Source organism: Octopus sinensis, linkage group LG11, assembly GCF_006345805.1.
Source record: "Octopus sinensis linkage group LG11, ASM634580v1, whole genome shotgun sequence".
Lineage (NCBI taxonomy): Eukaryota > Metazoa > Mollusca > Cephalopoda > Octopoda > Octopodidae > Octopus > Octopus sinensis.
Window position 1 is genome coordinate 7,251,514 of NC_043007.1, and position 20,377 is coordinate 7,271,890.

At 36.6% G+C, this 20,377-nt stretch overlaps 1 protein-coding gene and 1 long non-coding RNA gene across 5 annotated transcripts in view; one reads left to right on the plus strand and one right to left on the minus strand.

Moving 5' to 3' along the window:
* The window catches only part of LOC115217464 (metabotropic glutamate receptor 3), a 477,824-nt gene that overhangs the window by 350,972 nt on the left and 106,475 nt on the right, over positions 1 to 20,377 (plus strand). For all 4 annotated transcript variants that reach the window (XM_036507042.1, XM_036507043.1, XM_036507044.1 and 1 more), the window contains one exon: positions 18,132 to 19,742. In XM_036507042.1, coding sequence (XP_036362935.1) covers positions 18,374 to 19,742 — 1,369 coding nt within the window. In that variant the 5' untranslated portion in view covers positions 18,132 to 18,373. The remainder of the gene's footprint in view (positions 1 to 18,131; positions 19,743 to 20,377) is intronic.
* Positions 1,688 to 17,755, minus strand: LOC118765308. Its single transcript, XR_005001145.1, has 4 exons — positions 17,717 to 17,755; positions 16,293 to 16,754; positions 7,972 to 8,103; positions 1,688 to 1,936 (listed from the first exon to the last, which is right to left on the minus strand). It is a non-coding gene; the product is annotated as an uncharacterized LOC118765308 (long non-coding RNA).

Below are 20,377 nucleotides of genomic sequence, written 5' to 3' on the forward strand. Positions count from 1 at the left end.
AGTTCTATCTGTTTTCTTTAGGGGGGGGACATATATATATTCATTGGTCGTCGTTGTGATGGTGGTGGTGTTTGTGGCAGAGTTGTCCTTTGACTGTGAAGCTGTCGTCTGGGTTCTTCCAATTCTTCGTGTGTCGGTGGCGGTGTCGGCGTCCATGCTCGCACCTGCACCTGTGTTGCTCCTCCCCTCCTTCCTTCCTTCATGAAGCTGTGGGGAAGGCAGGGTAGGGAAATCAAGGTTGTAAGCGTTGTCAAGGAGACCAGCCTTCTTTTAGAATGATGACTTCGTGGCTTGAAGACTCAGAACAGAAATGGTTAAGAAAGCCGAAAGCAAATTCTAGAAAATCGGGAAATACGCTACACAGAGAAGGTTTCCCGTGCAAAGAATTTGCACAACCAAATGTTTTAGTTGTTGCACAACTAATACATAAAAATTATTATCTGAACACAAACTTTTGAAGGCAATATTGTCTTTTTTTTATTTTTAACGCTTGTGCAAAACTGGATTTGTTTTTGGTGGTAGTGGTTGAGATTGTAGTAGTGGTGTTGTTGTTGGCAGTTATGGGAGACGGCAAAACGACGATATCGTTGCTGTTGTTGTTGTCGTTGTTGTTGTTGTTGTTGGTGGTGGTGGTGGTGGAATTTCTCAATTCACTGGAGCCTCCTGGACTACCTCCACACATATTAGCACTTAAAGTTGGAACTCCTGTAATGCTACTCCGCAATCTGGAACCACCAAGACTTTGCAATGGAACATCGCTGGTGATAAAGAAAATGATGTCACACGTTATCGAGGCGATCATTCTTTCTGGATGTGGAAAAGCTGATGACGTCTTTATTGCAAGAATTCCTCTTACTCCTTCGTGTCAGCTTTGCCATGTCCATTAACAAATCTCAGGGTCAAACCCTCTCTGTAGCTGGTCTTCTCTTGGGAGAGCCCTGCTTCTCGCATGGGCATCTGTATGTTGGCTGCTCAAGAGTAGGAACCAAAAGAAACCTTTTTGTATATGCTCCACAAGGAAAAACAAGGAACATTGTTTACAATGAGGTGTTATAATCTCAACAGCCAGGAGATATATACATGATCCCCTTTTTTTAACAAACTTCATGTACTTTCATGTATTTATATTAATATACATATATGTGTGTGTGTGTGTGTGTGGATCCATATATATATATATAACAAAAGTCTAATTCTTCAATTGAATGTAACCGGGCAACGCCGGGTATCTCTGCTAGTATATATATATATATATATATATATATATATATGTGTGTGTGTGTGTGTGTGTGTATATACATATATATACATATATATTTTTTTTTTTTACTCATGTTGAATCGTTAGCTCCTGCACGCATTTTTTCTCTCCTTGTTTCTCTCCTTGTTTCTTTTCTGTGTATCTTTCTGTCGAAGAACGTAGGCTCGAGACTTGTTTTATTTCTATTCCTGGGCGCCATACTAATACAATTGTTTGTTTGTACTCCACCTGTCTTTGTCTTTTGTTCATTTTCGTAAACCTTCCCGTTATATATATATATATATATATATATATATATATATAAGAGGAATTATAACAAACGCATTATATTTGTTCCTTAAGCAAGTTTCAACATGATAGTCATTGCATCCGCTGTATTGCTTGTGCCATAATGCATAAAACTGTCCTCTGAAGGTCTGTTGTGGCATAGCATCCAATCACCCCCGGTTTATCCAGCGCAGAATTTGCAAATAGCCTCAATTCTGTAACGTACGGACAAAACAAATGATATGAATTTGTGTTTATCATAATCTACTTTTGCTCTGTATTTACACTGTGTTGTATAACTCGTATTAGCTCTAAGTATACTAGTATCCACGACACTATACTGGAAGAGAACGGAATGGTTATCATCGACTTGGATGGACCTCTAGACTCCTCAGAAGCAGTCGTACACCTAAAAGTAGACAAAGGATATAATATATATATATATATATATATATATATATATATATATATATATATATATATATATATATATATATATATATAGTAACAGAGAAATGTGTGTGTTTTATGTATGTGTGTCCGTGTGTATGTGTGTATATGAGTGTGTCTGTCTTGCATTCATCTCACACACATCTCTTTGACACTCATCGATTCTCACATTCATACACACACACGCATATATATATATGCTTATGTACGTGACATATCATATCAACGCTTCAGTGAATATTTTTTGTGTGCTACTTAATGTACCTTAATTCGTTTTTATTTTTCATATCTATAAAACGGGTCCCCTGGGTTCGTCCATTTGCATTATGCTTCGTTAATCCCTATCCTATATATGCGTTAGTGTGTTTTTGTATGTTCAGGAATGTGTGCATATATGCGTATATGCCTCTAACAATGAGCACTTTTGTACTTATATATATAAATATCCACACACTCACACACAACACACACGCGTACACATACACAAATACATGTATATATATACATATATATATGCATATCTATTGGTCATTTTTGATTCATACGTATGTACATACGATATTAGTATTTGTCTATGTGTTTACTGATTCCTTTACGCTGTCACTTATAAGATCCAGGCGAAGACGTTCAATCGTTTGTGCAGGTCTATTAGTTTCACTTGAGCCAATGAAGTAATGACATTTACCTTCCTTTATATATTGCGATACATCTTCATTTTCAGTGCTTTCCGTTGTTCCCTTATTGGAGATAAGGCGAGACAAATACAAGCCCTAAATGCAATTATTTGAAATTAAATTTCTCGCAGGTAACGGTATCTGAAAAATTGGTTTCTTCAATGAAATGTAATAAAGAGTACAATTTTTGCACCAAGTAACTTTGTTAAATATTAGATTCCGAAGAATTATTCCTCTTACATATTTTCCCCAGCTCTTATTTTTGAAGATATATATATATATATATATATATATATATATATATATATATATATATATATATATATATATATATATATTAAATAATTGATCATGCGACCCGGTTTTAGGTCATATAATTCAAACTGAAGGAAGTTTGGACAGATACAGATTAATATTAAATGGTATTGTGATAAAGCACAAAGCACAAAGTATATTTTGGCTTGAAATCAACGTGTTGTTTATTTTGTATCTAAATCCACCAAAAAGATAATCCATCTACCGAATTGCAAGAGAGTAAAGAATGGTATAATCCTCGTACGTAGAGGACACTCCTTATGATATATCAAAGCAAATAATCTTTCCACTTTCGAGCAGCTTTCGTAGACAAATATAAAATGTTATCGTATTTCCCGTGGCTTTTACTTCACAAACAGAACAGATATTATCTACCTCGATTCAAGTAAGACAATAACACTTTCTTTCCGCTTACATATGAAACCTAATAATGATATCAGCCTGATAATAGAGTATTAAGTCGTAATCTGACTTTGCTCTCTCGTGTTCAGATCTACTTTTCATTTCGTTTAGTGCAGAAGGTGATGAATAGCCATCTTGGTTTTTGTTTTACTTTCTGTTTTAGTTCTTTCTTTATGGGAGATTTTTACTTGTTTTTCTTCCGTATTTAAAAGGTATAAACTAAAATGAAAACCACTTATAAGGATACCGTTAAGATATTTATTATAAGTCAGAAGGATTTTTAGTAGTATTATAGTATTTATAGTTACCCTGTGCCTAATAGTTCAGCTTCGAAACCATTTAACTTGATTCACTACTTCTCAATTCTCTCTGGAAACATAAGAACGGTTAGAGACTCAACTAGCTTACTTTGCAAGTGGATGTCAGTTTTTTTTTTTCGCATGTACCACGAAATGATCATAACAAAATTATACATTTTACGTTCCTAATTACATTTCTCTTTTTAAATATATCGTGAAAAGCTTTGGTAACTCTGGATTGTTATACTCTTGAGAAAGCCAACAAACTTTATAAATTAGTCGTGAAAGAGGGCTATTTTCATCTGTCTCACTAAATGGAGAAGCGAGGAGATAACATCATAAATAATATCACAATATCATAAATAACAAATTTATTAGAGAAATATTATCTTCCGTCTCAAGAGAGGAAGTATTTATTTATAAAGTGGTAGCATGCTATCACTCTATCGTGCTGCTACGGCATAAAACTCTTTGAGAGATTAAGAAATATATTATTTTTATTTATTTATGTCTGACAATTATATTTCAGTAAAACAAATTTAAGGAGTAGCTGTATGGTAAGTAGCCTGCTTACCAACCACATGGCTCAGGGTTCAATCTATCCTGGTCTATTATCTGTGACGGTATCCCATACAACACTAACCTCGGAGCTCGCAGACTCTGTTTAAGAGAATCGCTCCTCATCCTTCACAACCAAAGCCCTTCATGAATAGATTTTCCAATTTAATCCTTTCATGTAAATATATATTCTACTGATCGTTTGCCTACTATGTTAAATCTGTGTGATTCCCTAATTACGATATAGAATTAAGTTACAACTTAGTCACACTAGAAAGATATTCTTGCTACCAAACCCACCCCTTATATTATATATTTCTTCTTAAGAGTACTTTTGAACTCTTCTTACACAGCACATTCCATTTACTGCCAGCCCATCCTCATACTTCCAATTCCCTCCTCATCTCCTCCTAACCTATTAAACCTTCTTCCCTTAATTATCTGTGACTTTCTACTTTGTGTAAGTTTGATCTGTTAATAGATCAATATCTTTATATTTATATATGGCCATTCGATCTTAGAATATTCTCAGTTTTTTCTTTCTATTTACTTGTATACATGGATGTATATTGCGTATTTCTAGCTAAATCAGTCGTATTTGTTTAATTGTATCATTATATTGTGTGTGTGTGTGTGTGTGTGTGTGTGTGTGTGTGTGTGTGTGTGTGTGTGTGTGTGTGTGTGTGTGTGTGTGTGTGTGTGTATGTGTGTGTGTGTGTGTAGCGATTACAGCTGGAAGACATGTTCAGAAACACAAAGTCCGTCCGCTTCGTTTAAACATTTATTTGTAAAATGTAAAAACTTTTTATCGCTGGAAACTGCGATACTTTCACTCACGAAAGTCAGTGAGAAAATTGTGCTCTACGATTTTGCAGCACATGTTTAGTCAGTGAACAGTTCGCAGTTTCGAGGAATGTAACTTTTATCACCATTTGAAGAACATATGCGAAGTCAACGGTCTTTATGTGCTTCTGAATGGTGGATTCGTGCTTACGATGCTATTTTCACTTTAGTTTCAGCTTTTGATCGTAGATCAAAATACTTGCCGTGCAAGTACGTCACCATACACACACACACACACACACACACATCTATTTATGTGTATAATTATGTGTGTATATACGAGAAGGTGCTGAAAGGTTCCTGGCTTTAAGGGTCTTGCGAAGAGTGATTGGAGAGCCAAACTTTTGATTTTATTTTTCTTCTTAGAAAAGCTGAAAGACCGCCGCAGTGTGTGAATATGAAAGGGGAATATGCTGAATAAAATCCTTATTACTGTGTGTGTGTGTGTGTTTGTGTGTGTGTGTGTGTGTGTGTGTGTATGTGTGTGTGTATGTGTGTGTCTGTATATGTGTGTGTGTGTGTATGTGTATGTGTGTGTGTACGCACGTTTATGCATATATATATATACACACACCACAGAGACAGACAGACAGACAGAAAGAGAGAGAGAAGTATTTTTGTAAATGTAGCGGCAATATATTTTGTTACTAAGGCCGTGAGTTGGCAGAAACGTTAGCACGCTGTCTTTACGTTCTGAGTTCAAATTCCACCCAAGTCGACTTTGGCTTTCATTTCGGAGTCGATAAATTAAGAACCAATTGCGTACTGGAGTCGATCAAATCGACTGGCCTCTCCCCCCAAAATTTCGGGTCTTGTGCCTAGAGTAGAAAAGAATATGTTTTGTTACTAATTCTTGAATTGTCGCCTCCTATTTCAACTTTATCACGTGATACCTCCTATTTCAGTTACGTTTCAATCTGTTGCTGTAAATCATTTTAAATTTTGTTTTACAACTTTCGCCCCCTCTTTTTGACAGTCTGCGACGTAAATGCTATTTTGTTGCCAGTCGTGTAAGATTGAGTTAGATAAACAAAAGTATATCATTGTTGTTTGTGTGAGTGCGAGTGAGTAATTGACTATCCACCCCCCGCCCCCAAATTCCAGGCCCTGTGCCTATAATAGAATGGATTATTATTATTGTGTAATTTCGGATCTTTATCTCCAAAATACTTCCAGCAATTCGTTGGAAGTCGTGTCTCTTCCAATGCCGAACAATGTTGCTTTAATTTAAAGTATATATCACTATCGAAATTAATCTAATTAGATTAATAATTAACTCTTAATAAGTAGCAGTTCTGGTCCTGTTTCATTTGTTCTTGTCATTAGTCAAGAAGTTAATCATTTAACTAATTAAGTAAACGAATGCTGGATTGGTCGTTCGATAAATCTATCAAAACACTAAGTTATTAGAATGAGGTTTCAAAGTATTTTCGTCGTCGTACCTACACGTTCACTTACTCTGCAATGTACAAGAACAATACTTACACACTGACTCGCATAGGTAAACGGAAGCCCACACAACTACATTCATCCCCCCACCATCACACACACACACACACACACATCCCAAACGTATAAAAGCAATAAGAAAGCCGGGCGGCAACGAGATTGACTCGACGCAACGAAGCCAAGTATGTGACATGGTCGCGAATGGTGACGAAAGAACCTGACAAATGAAACCGACAGACGGACGTCTTGATTGGACGATTAAGAAAGGTAATGGATTAGTTAATTGCTTAATTGATTAACTAGTTGATAAAGGAGGAACACGATGATGATGATAATAATAATAATAATAATAATCCTTTCTAGAAAAGCCACAAGGCCTGACATTTGGGGTGGGGAGTGTTTCATTACATAGGCTCCAATATTGGCACAATGCCAGCAAGTTTGGGAGAAGGCGTGTCTGCATTATATCGATTCCAGCATCGAACTGCTACTTATTTTATCGACCCCGAAAGGAAGAGAGCCAATGCCGATCTCAACAGAATTTGAACTCAAAACGTAAAGACGGACGAAATGCTGCTAATGAATTTTTCCGGCGCACCAATAATTCAGTGTTAGCATGTGAAATATAATCATTGCGGATGTTTCTTATTCGCTAAATGAATTTCCTGACACACACTCACACACACACACACACACACACACACACACACACACACACACACACACAAATATATATATATATAATTCGATTAGAGGTTGTGTTAACATCATGAAGGGATGGTTTCATCCAAAGAAATACTGGTTCAATACCTAATATTTTGGGGGGAATTGATTTCCTTAAAATAATAGCTATATCTATAAAACCATACAGTTTATATTCATATAAAATGGAGATTATTGCATTAACTCTCTCGGAATAGAAACTTTCCTCAGCACAGTAAGAAAACACGCTGCTCTATACACACGCACACACGGACACACACACACGGACACACACACACACACACACACACACACACACACCACACACACACATAGTGGAATACAATCGATCACAACAAAAGGGTTGATTGGGCTTCAGTCTGTGCAGGCTTGTATAGAAAAGGTGAAATAAATTACAAAAGTTTATTAATCCATGTACCGAATAAACTTCGGCCCATATTGAAATTATAAATTATAAGTTGTAAATGATGAAATATAAAATGTGAGAGTGTATGCAACTCCGGTACAATAGCAACTCACGATGCACTGTATGTGATAATTAAATAAGTGAAGGGAAAGAAGGGACAAAACAAAAACACGCTATATATGTTCGAAAAAGTTATGGAGTCTGTTTTATGTAACATTAAAACTGTTATATAATTTTAGCATGCACCTCTTTCTCTGCTGTTTGTGTTGGGAAATGGTTGGCCGTTAAGAGTTAAGGAAAAAATCATAATAGAAGTAATACAAACCTTTTGAAAATAAAAATGGGAGTGGAAATTGTGATTTCGGTAAACCGCGAATGGTGCCTCGTGCAAACGATTCAAATCTGCCGAGATAGAAGTAGGTGTGGCCTTGGGAGATTTACTTGTTATCTGCATGGTCTAAATTATAATGGGAATAGAAAGCATCTAATGTGATTAACATTATCATTATTCAGTTAAAACGCGACAGAGAGGCGCCACTATAGAAGAGTTTGAAACAATAGAGAGGGAAGCTTATGGAATGGAGAAGATAAGGAGAAATACAAGAAGGGAAAAGGGGGAAAACAAGGAAGTAAAGAAACAATTCTAGATATAGTTAACAATATATGTGTATCGCACACACGGTTACAGAGATAGATAGATAGATAGATAGATAGATAGATAGATAGATAGATAGATAGATAGATAGATAGATAGATAGATAGATAGATAGATACATACATACATACATACATACGTATGTAGATAGGTAGGTAGGTAGCTAGCTAGCTAGATAGATAGATAGATAGATAGATAGATAGATAGATAGATAGATAGATAGATAGACAGAAAGACAGACAGACAAACAGACAGACAGACGGACGGACGGACAGATAGATAGATAGATAGACAGACAGACAGACAGACAAACAGACAGACAGACGGACGGACGGACAGATAGATAGATAGATAGATAATAGATAGACAGACAGACAGACAGATAGATAGATAGATAGATAGATAGATAGATAGATAGATAGATAGATAGATAGATAGATAGATAGAACAGAGAGACAGACAGATAGAGAGAGAGAGAGAGAGATTTATACACACAAAACACACACCTGTACATATCCAAATTTAGGGAATGGAGTATATAAATTTGGATTTATAGTCGCATACGCTGCAATCCCTTCGATATGAGAAATATTTACCTTCTACGTCAATGAAACATTACTGTTCCTGAAAGTTGTTCTTTATACCTTCCACAGACTCCTTGAAGCCTACTAACTTCCTACACTTTGATCTTTGCATCTATATTTTGGATCTATATTTTGGATCTATACTTGGATCTATATTTTGGATCTATACTTTGGATCTATACTTTGATCTTTGGATCTATACACACTCGCACACGCGCCCATACACACACATATATACATATGTATGTATATATATCATCGCCGAAAACACACATGCTTCTTTGTTTAAAAAAATCAACACTATGAAATTATAATTCTTAAATCTAAGGGAAGAACAGAGTGGCTACATTGTGTAATAGCAGCACATTTATCGCGATCCGGTCCCACCCGTTCATAAAACCCACTTTCTTTCCGTCGGTAGGGTGCTATATACCCCAATATCAGACTATTTTCATTAGTTAATACAAGGTGATCGCTTATAAGCTTAATTATTATAATTTATTTACAGAAATATCACACGTTAACGTGTGTTGTATATATATATATATATATATATTGATTTTGATATATCTGTATACATACACATATGCATTATGTATATAGGCTGATTGGCACAGAAAGATATTGCGTGTCTTAAATCGAATTTTATGCACAGCTAATGTCGCTAAGCCATCAAGATATGGCAAACAGTTACTCCTTATGTAAATAACTCACTGTTTGTTGTTTCATTATTGTTCAGTATTTGCGTCTCATCAAAAGGGAATTGCATATACTATCTTTAAGAGAGTACATGTTTATATATATATATATATATATATATATATATATATATATATATATATATAATATATATATATATATTATATATATATATATATATATTTATATACACGTATATATATGTATTATATATATATATACACGTATATATATGTATGTATATCTATATACTTATACGTGTATGTGTGTGTATGTTTCTGCGTATAAATGAATATAAATATATATATATGTATATATATATGTTAAATAAAATGAGACAACAAAGCCAAGACTGTGTGGATTTTCAGGGCATTTAGAAAGAGACAGTTAGTCTTACAGCTGTTTCTGGGTTATTAGGGATATCCCTTCATCAGAGACGATATATTTATATATATATAATATATATATATATATATATATATATATATATATATAATATATATAACAAAGTTCAGTTGTGGGGTATCGCACGAGTGGAATTATATACGAAAGAAGGTTTGAAAATGCAATTTAAAAGATGTTTATTTACTTTACCAGTTTCATTCTTTGGAAAAAGATTATCAAAAGTAACATGTGGAAGTTTGGTTGCGTTAATTATTGGTTGTTGCAAATTGCTACATTACATGTATATATATAAAAGTTCAGTACTTTAATCTTTTCTGCCCATTTTTTCAATGATCTTGTTAAACCTCTTTATGTTCTCAACATACTGTTGTACTTTTTTATGTCCTTAACATGTCCCTTTTACCAAAGACTGTATATATATATATATGTAATGTAGCAATTTGCAACAACCAATAATTAACGCAACCAAACTTCCACATGTTACTTTTGATAATCTTTTTCCAAAGAGTGAAACCGGTAAAGTAAATAAACATCTTTTAAATTGCATTTTCAAACCTTCTTTCGTATATATATATATATATATATATATATATATATATATATATATATATATATATATATATATATATATGGAGAGATTAAATACATTCCTACGCAGGAAACAAGGTGGGAGAATTTGGTCTAGGATTTGAAAATGCACCTGAATTGTTGCATTGTTGCACAGACATCGCTTCACAACGGATACTGCTGTGTTTATGTCCCCTTAAGATAGCGGTTCGGCAAAACACACTGATATAATGAGTACTAGGCTTGCAACAAATAAATCCTGGAGTCCATTTCTTCGACTGAACCTCTTTAAGAGTGCTCCAGCATGACCAGAATCAAATGACTGAAACAAGTAAAACGGTAAAAGATTCGAGTAAAGACCCTCTTCGATCATGAATGATCGTGGAATTGCACGGTGAAAGTTCCCCTCCAATGTACAAATCCATGCAAGGTTGTTTATGGAAGTCCAACAGTCACCCATGTATACCAGCCTCCCCTCTCCACGCCACTGATGTTATACAAGGGAAAGGCAAAAGGGGCCGATACAGCTTAGCACCAGTAACGTCGCAACATATTTCTGCAGCTGAGTGAAATGGAGCAACGTGAAATGAATTGTCTTACTCAAGAGCACAACACAACACAGCACAGGTTGTTCGAACTCACTACCTCATGATTGGGAACCCGACGCTCTAACCGCTGAGAAAGAAAGAAAGAAAGAAAGAAAGAAAGAAAGAAAGAAAAGATTCGAGTCGACTCAACTCTAGGAGTGAACCGGTGCTACATTTATTGGTTCTGAAAAGATGAAAACCAAATTTGGTCTCGGCAGGATTTCAGCCCATAGCGAAGGGACACATAACGAATACCAGAAGGCATTCTATCCTACACTTTAATGACCATCATTTCGATACCTTCAAGCTAATTAAAAACAATAAAACCTATGAGAAATAAATTGTACTTTAATTAGTTAGGGATATTTATTAACATTAGAAAAAATATTTCTTGGTAAGATTTTAAGAATAGGTTGTTTAATTTGTTTAATTTCATTTAGTTTCTGATGGATTCTAAAATTTTCAGTTACATAGCAACACAGATCAAAGTCATAGTTTGTGTTTTTACTTCTTCTCTAAGTTCCTCATTTGCAGAAACCCCTTCAATATATTCAGCGATTTGTAGTTGAGATAGAAAGTACAATGATAACGAACCGACCTCATACATAATACGATAATACTTCGTGTTTAGCTCCATTTCAGCCATGAATAAGCAGAGATACAATCAAACTTGTCCATGGCCATCTCGTCTTTTTGTATTTCTCTATCAAAAATTACAGTGTTCAATGTATCTCAGTTTCAGAAATGGATTTGACAGTGACTGTTATTTCTGGCAAATCGAAAGGTCGTGCATAGACCGCCTTCGTTACTCTATTCACATCGACAGAAACAATGCAAAGTTGACTTATGCTAGATTTGAACTCGTTACATACAAGTACGTTTCTGGTTCCTAGAAATGGAAGGAATTCAAGACAGTTTACTGCAGCGCCCTCGGCTACATTCAAAGTTGGTTTTTGTTTTCATTTTTTTAATATTAATTATTGCAGTTATTGATTATAAATCTATGGTATTTTTATACTAACCATACCAGTTGCGAATTATACGTTACGTGAATAGAAACAGCGGGCGACACAGAGAGTATGAAACACAGAAAGAGTAAGAGAGAGAAATGGAAAAGAGTAGGAAGTGAGTGGGTGAGTGAGTACAAATGAGAGAGAGAGAGAGAAAAAGAGGGGGGAATACGGGAGGGGGCGATAGCATTAGAGGAGAGGAAAAAAGACTAGAAGCATGAGAGATATACAAAATGAAAAACATAACTAAAGAGATGGAGAGAGAGAGAGAGAGAGAGAGAGAGAGAGAGAGAGAGAGCTTATTGAAGATAAATTATAGCATTAAATGAAACAGGTGATGAGTGGCGTGTTTCGATTTTCAGCAGAAATATAAACTCTATAACTAATAATGAAGGCAAGCGCATTGACTCACACACCCAACACTCCATGGATCAATAATTGATATTGATTAGAAATCTCAGTGGTAGATTAGCGTTTCATTTCAGCAAATTCCCGGCACTCTTTCTTCAAAGAACTGGAATACCGCTGATTTTCGTTTTTATTTTTCATCATTTATTTATTGCTTTTTTTTCTGTTAATGGAAATTCTTCAAATGATAGGAATGAAGGATTATGAACCTTCATTCCCATCACCATATACCATCTTATTCCCTTCCACCCTCTTACCAATTCCATAATCCTTATCAGTCTTGCCTTCATATTTATAGATGTATCTCTATTTTATCCAAAGCTGCAGGCATGGCTCTGTCGTTAAGAAGTTCGCTTTGCAGTTACTTGGTTTTTGCGTTCAGTTCCACTGTGCGCTACGTTGAGCAAATGTCTTCTCCAATAGCCGTGGGCTGTTCAATATTTGGGGAATAAGTTTCGACGGAGACTGAGTGGAAGCCAGTGGAACATGTATGTGCGTGTGTATCTCTCACTGTATGTGCAGCTTTGTGTTTGTGTAAATTCTTGTAACCTGGCGGGTTCGGCAAAATGGGATAGAAGTGCGAGATAAAACAGTAAGTACTGGTATCGAATTAATCGGTCAAACACTTCGAAGTGGGGCGCTCCAGCATGGCCACAGTCCAATAATTGAAACGAACGAGTAAATTAAATGATTTCGCTCATGCGCACGATTTCATCCAATCAGAAATCGCAACCATCTTTGTGGTGACTGTAAAACATTACAAGGAACGCTGCCACAAAGACAACACCAAAACATCAAGAAGACATTAATAAAGACACTATAACTGCTAAAACCTATAAACATACACGGAAATTCGCTCGTGTACAATTTTCTACTTTCATCATCGCATCCACCGTCATAAAAATAATAGCTCCAACCATCAGCGCCATCTATATTTCACCAGCTTTGTTCTCATATTATCGTAACTATGAACAGAGTCACGTTCACTACAACAATTCACTAACTGTTGGTTCAGTTGATAAGATTCATGCCGTATTATTGATTGTGTTATTTTGTAATCGAGTTACGGCGCGTGGTTGAGTGGTAAAGATCTTGCACTCATGACCGTAAGATTGTGATTTTAATTCTGGACGAGGGCAATGTGTTATGGGTTTTTCATTAAGCAGCAAAACAGTTTACGTTGCCTCAGTCCACTCAATTGGCAAAAACGGGTAACCACACAACGGGCAGGCATATATATTCTTCCCCTGGGAACTGGCCTTATGAGCCGATGTCCCGGGAAGGCCTTCCATTCTTTTTTCTTAATTATTATTAGGAACTGAACAATTTATGAGACCATCGCCTTTGAAAGATATAAAGGTGTACTTTGAGGAATATTTAGCTTGTATGTTTAGTATCTCTAGCGAATTGGAACTCGTTTTGTAGCCATTATCAAGCAAAATGAAAGCAGCCATTAATATCTGCAATATAAAAATATGAGAAAACAACTAACAGCCATGAATTTATATAATAAAATATATATATTCCATTTATCAATTTCTTAATTAGTGGAAATCGACAAATTTGCAGAAGAAGGTTTGAATCGATTGAATCGATTTACAGTTTGTTGCAGCTGCTGATTTTATCAATCTTTGAATAAATAAAAAAAAGTTGGTTGATCTCGGCCGGGTTTCAACTGCAAATAAGTCACGAAATTACGAAATCAAATAAAATAATTTCTCTGCCGCTGCGCAGATCCCATCTCGTCTATTGCTTTCTCGTGTTTTAACTTTTACTTGTTTATTTCATAGGTCTGTCACCATGCTGGAGCACTGCCTTGAAGGGGGCCAGTCATTTCAATTGACCCCCGTACTTGTAGCTGAATTTAGTGTTTATTCTATCGTCCTCTTTTGCCGAACCGTTAAGCAACTGGCACTTAAAGAAAGGCAGCACCTGTTTCTAATCGGGGCGGTGGGGTTAAACACAAAGCCGCATACTGTTACACACCCATACACATAAAAGTATATATACGCATACGTGTATATATATACACACACACACACACACACACATATATATATATATATATATATATATATATAATATATATATATATATATACATATGATATATATACGATGGACTTTCACACAGTTTCTGATTACCATATTCACTCACAAGGCACTGGTCGTCGACCTGGGGCTGTAGGAGCAGACACTTGTCAAATTTGTCACGCGGTGGAACTGAACCCCAAAATCACAAGGTTTGAAAGCGAGCTTCCCAATCACAGAACCAATCACAAAATTCATTCTCTGTAACAAAACTCAGAGTAGCATCCAAGAGGTGGCTCGATTAGTTAAAAACCACAATTAGATCTTAGGGTGAAGAAACGACGTATTATAGGGCTGCGTTATCCAAACTTTCCTTTCCTTCTTTTTCCGTATATAAAGGTGTGAAATCGTCAGGAGATTTGGTTGTTATTTTTAACAGAGAGTGCGACCACATAGATGCCTTCTCGTTATTTCGGCAATGCATCGACAAATCATGAGACAAATTCCAGTAAAAGACTGGGATGCCATCCAGTTGGATCTTGATCTCACATCTGGTTGAAAAGGAATAGAAATAAGGGTAAGTCACAACTATAATAGGTTTACTGGATCAGGTCTGATAAGGGCATGAACCACAGCGATCCCCAGCAAAACAGAGAATTTCCAAACGGTCAGTTAACGTGCTAGAAAAAACCGCTAATTTGTTAATTCTCCGTTAATTCACAGTTTGGTGTCTATTAAAAAGAAAGGACAGAGGCCGTCAGTTTTAGTCTTAGCTTTTGGGACGGTTAAAAGGACGAGATGGTCTCATCGGTTGAAATGTATATATATTTGTTTTTATATATACCCAGGTCTCTTACCCATTTTTTTAGGAGGGAGTAACTACAACAAGGCACACCAGGCATTCCATTTATTTCCCAGCTCAAAGAGGTGCGCCCCGTCCTATGTTCGGGTCAAGGCATAGAACGCAACCCCTTGAAATGCTATTAATTAAAGTGTTGTTTTATCAAGGGTTACGACTTGAGACCAAATAACTGAAAACTGAACAAGTCAAAACACCTTCAACATTGCTATTAACTGCCAATACACCAACAGCTTCGCCAACACAATCGCTACTCCTACCGCCATTAGCTCTGTCAGTATTACAACGGTAATGCTTGACAACAATAACTACAACAAAAACAGAAAGCCGTCTTTGAAACAACATATAATGTATTGAACATAGCAGGCGTCGTTATGTGACAAACTGCACCCATTATACTAATATAACATAGGATTCAGTGAAACAGATCAATAATTCTGCACTTTATGATTATATCAATGGATTGATTGAATGCATTGGATACGAAAAGCTTGGTTATAAACACAAAAGATCACTGTCTGTATTTAGATCAATTGATTGGAACAGCCAGGGTATTGAACATCGACATAAACCATTCATAACCAGTTAGATAAGCAAGCAGTGTTCAATAGTTTGCATAACCCGGCTTTGGTCAATGCAGGTCGAACAGAAAAGAAAGTCTGATAATATAACTATTATAAATAGTAATGCGATGAAATCAAAATGACCGAGGGTTACGGTATGGTGTTACAATGGCGCGCATAACGAGTGAAATGCTACAGCATGGTCCCAATTTGGCGTTCCGGCCGAGGCTGTCTCATCTTTTTCCTACCTAGCAACTTAAATGTTCAATCAATACTTACCCTACTTTTTGTTTCATTTTGAAAGACAGCAATCAGGATGTGTTTTGCGTGAGATTTGACTGTTATGTTCAGCATTTCGAGCGACAGGCCAGACATTACGTTTTTTCCTCGCGAATGCGTAGATACGGGTGTTGGTGATGGTTGAGTGGCGTTGTGGATGGTATGGTGATTGTATTAGTGGTGGTGGTGGTGGTCATCGTCATCGTCGTCGTCGACGTGTTGGTGGTAGTGTTGTTGGGTGCTGGTGGTGGCAGTGATAGTGGTGGCAGTGGTAGTGGTGAAAGGTCGGAGTCGTCGTCGACATGTTGGCAGCGGTGATGGTGGTTGTGATTGTGAAGGTTGTCAACGTTGACGTTTCGGTATTAGTAGCTGTGGTGTTGGTGTTGTTGTTAGAGGGCAGCTGGCGGTGGTGGTGTGGATCGTAGTCGTCGTCCTCACCGTTGTTGTTGTTACTGTTTGACCCTAGATCAGAAGTAACCAAACAGATAATCAGAGCATTAATTAAAGACACGTCAGCCATGACCATCATGTATTTTTTCAAACAACTAACACTTCATCATCCAATACAGCATTTCTTTCCATCTCCGGAAAGTTGAAAGACAACGATGAACTCATCGGAAATTTCAATGTAAAGATCCGAATAGAAACACTGCAAAGCATCTTTTCGGTCGCCCCAAAGATTTTGGCTATTTGGACTTTATCTTTGGCCATATCTTCGACTATGTACTTCAAATTTTTAACATAAAGTTGTTTCACTCGCTCGCCTAACAAAACACCGAACATTATATTGTGTTTTTTACCACTTTTTTACCTTAAAAATTTCCCTTACCGAAAAAACAATGTCGCCTTATTGTTTTAATATAAAAATATGAAACTTAAATTTTGTGATGCACGCAAGTTGCTAATGAAAGCGTTTGGTCCTCAAACTCAAAGGTTCACATCTTGAATTGGTCATCGTATTGTGTCCTTGAATGATAAGCTTCCGTTCACCTTGCTCTAGTTTACACATATGTAATGAATACAGCTGAGATGCTGATGCATGCCACGGCCCAGATACTCCACTGGGTCAAGGGTAAAAGAGGTTGAGAGAGTCTCCTAAGTCTACTCGTCGCTGCATTGGTACCTAAAACAATTCGCGAAAAGGCGGAGGCAAGCCATACACAACGAAAACTCATTCGCTCACGAGTGACGAGTGGTTTGTGCTTCTTCATAAGCTGTTAACACGGGTGAAGGTTAACGAGAAATGCTGCCCTCGCTTAGTAAAAACAGAAACATATTATGGTAATCCTATCCAACAACATATACGACGTGGCTTTTCTAATATATTTCTCGTATCAACAACAGCAATATTATATTTATTTGTTTACTGAATGAAAATCTAAAATATGTACATATGATCTTTGCTTTTCAAAACAACTTCTCACCTATTGCTCTGATCCAACATGAAACCAGGTCATTTACTTCGTCACCGTCAACAATGAACTCACTACAAAAAAGTAACAGAACTTTTACATGATGTGATAAGGTCAATTATTCCTCGTGTGTGGCAACATTTTGCAAAGAAAAGATGCAAGGTGTTAATCGTGGAACTGTAAAAACGTATAAGAAATACAAAATTATTATTAAATCTCGTATAAAATATAGTTGAGTTTGTGTATTATTACATATAATTCGCTCCCAATAATATATCACAAAAACTAATGAAAGAAACACAGACTAGAATAACAATGATAACAAGTTGATTAATGTACTCTAATAAAATGTATTTATATTAGTTTTACAATATGTCATCAACATATGGTGTATAACATAATTTCTGTTTTCTTTTTCTTCTTTTAGATAAACACAATTCATCAACGGAATGCAGCTGTTATACAGGAATCTTCAAGAAGAGAAAATGTGCATTGAAATGAAAATTAGTCTGACGGTTTCCTGCAATTATAAGAGCAAAATCTCATGTTAAATTCCAATTAATGCCAACTCTGTCAACGTTAACAATATGACGTATTATTTTCATTATAAATCAAGAGGTTTTATACAGAAGCTACGAAACTTCAGTTTATAGAAGAAGTGACCGCAAAATGAACTCAAGACGTAAACTCCGCCGTCTTTACTTCAGTTTAGTTCTTACAATTTTGGTTTGGGTTTCATTCGCATTTTCCGTCGCCCCAGACAATAAAACAGGAAAAGCTCTCATTCCAGGAGATATTATTCTTGGGGGATTGTTTCCTGTCCACCAAAAAGGTGAAGGGGATAAACCATGCGGTGAAATAGATGTGCAAAGGGCCATTCAGAGATTAGAAGCAATGTTATTTACGGTAGACCACATCAATCAAAATGCTTCAATCCTGCCTGGAATCAAGTTAGGTGCGGCGATTCATGACACCTGTGCTCGAGCAACGTATGCCCTCGAGCAATCACTTGAATTCGTCAGGGCATCTATCAGTACATTAGACGCATCTGAATTTGAGTGTGAGGATGGGTCGCGAGCAAAAGCGAAGTATATTCCAACAGCTGTCGCAGGGGTTATTGGTGGCTCTTCGAGTAGTGTTTCGTTACAAGTAGCAAACCTTCTAAGACTTTTTCACATACCACAAATAAGCTATGCATCAACGAGTGCAGCCCTAAGTGATAAAACGCGATTTGATTATTTTGTACGTACAGTGCCACCGGATACTTTCCAAGCAATAGCAATGGTTGAACTCGTCCAAGCTTTTAACTGGACATATGTTTCAACGGTTGCATCACAAGGAGACTATGGTGAATCGGGAATTGATTATTTCCAACAGGAGGCTCGTTTGAGAAATATTTGTATAGCTACTACTGTTAAAATTCCTACCAATTCAAAAACCGAAACTTTTAAATACATAATCAGGAGATTGTTGGAGAAGAAAAATGCAAGAGTTGTTATTCTCTTTGTCCGCATCGAGGATGCGACCAGCATACTCGAGTCAGCCACAAGAATGAACGTTACAAACCATTTTGTATGGATAGCTAGTGATGCCTGGGGTCGTCAACCTCATCCAGTTAAAAACAACGAGAAAGTAGCAGAGGGTGCATTGACTATAGAACTTACTTCAACGGTAATACCTCAATTTGATGATTATTTTCAACGATTAGACCCTTATCTAAATACAAGAAATCCATGGTTTACGGAGTATTGGGAAAAAGTTCACAACTGTAAATGGAAGACTGAAGAGCGGTCGGTACCATTGCTTATAAATGAAATGCCACGTCAAATATGCAATGGCGACGAAACCCTTGAACCTGGATACTACAAACAAGAGGGCAAAGTGCAGTTTATTTACGACGCCGTCTACGCAATGGCTTTAGCAATACATAGGATGCAACAAGATGTCTGCCCTAGAACGACGAAACTTTGTGAACGAATGAAAAAGATTGATGGTGAAGTCCTCTTAAAAAAATATCTCCTCAACACATCGTTCTATGGTAAGTGTCATATTTGTTTAAACATAGCAGATGCATATATTTGATTTAATGGGAAGATAGATATAATAGCAGAAACATACGAATAATCATTTTCAGACAATTAGGCTTCCTCTTAGTTTTCATCAATCTGAACGCCGATCAGTCCCAGATAGTCTATTTGTGGATATGTTGATACTAGCGGACTTATGATTCGGACGAAGAAATATTTAACAATTTTAGAATTTAAATGTGTAAAAAGAAATATGATGGTGGTTTTTAGTGTGTGGTAATAACGGATGTGAGGAGGCTATGATGCTAACACCATGTTCCTTCGTCTTACCTAAATTGTGGTTTTTAGTTGTGCTAATAACGGATGGGTGGAGGCACATGGCCTAATGGTTAGAGCAGCGGGCTCGCGGTCGAGGGATCGCAGGTTCGAATCTCAGACCGGGTGATGTGTGTGTTTATGAGCGAAACACCTAAGCTCCACGCGGCTCCGGCAGGAGGTAATGGCGAACTTCTGCTGACTCTTTCACCACAACTTTCTCTCACTCTCCTCCATCTTGCAGCTCACCTGCGATTGACCGGCGTCCCGTCCAGGTGCGGAACCTATACACCAAGGAAACCGGGAAACCGGCCCTAATGAGATAGGCATG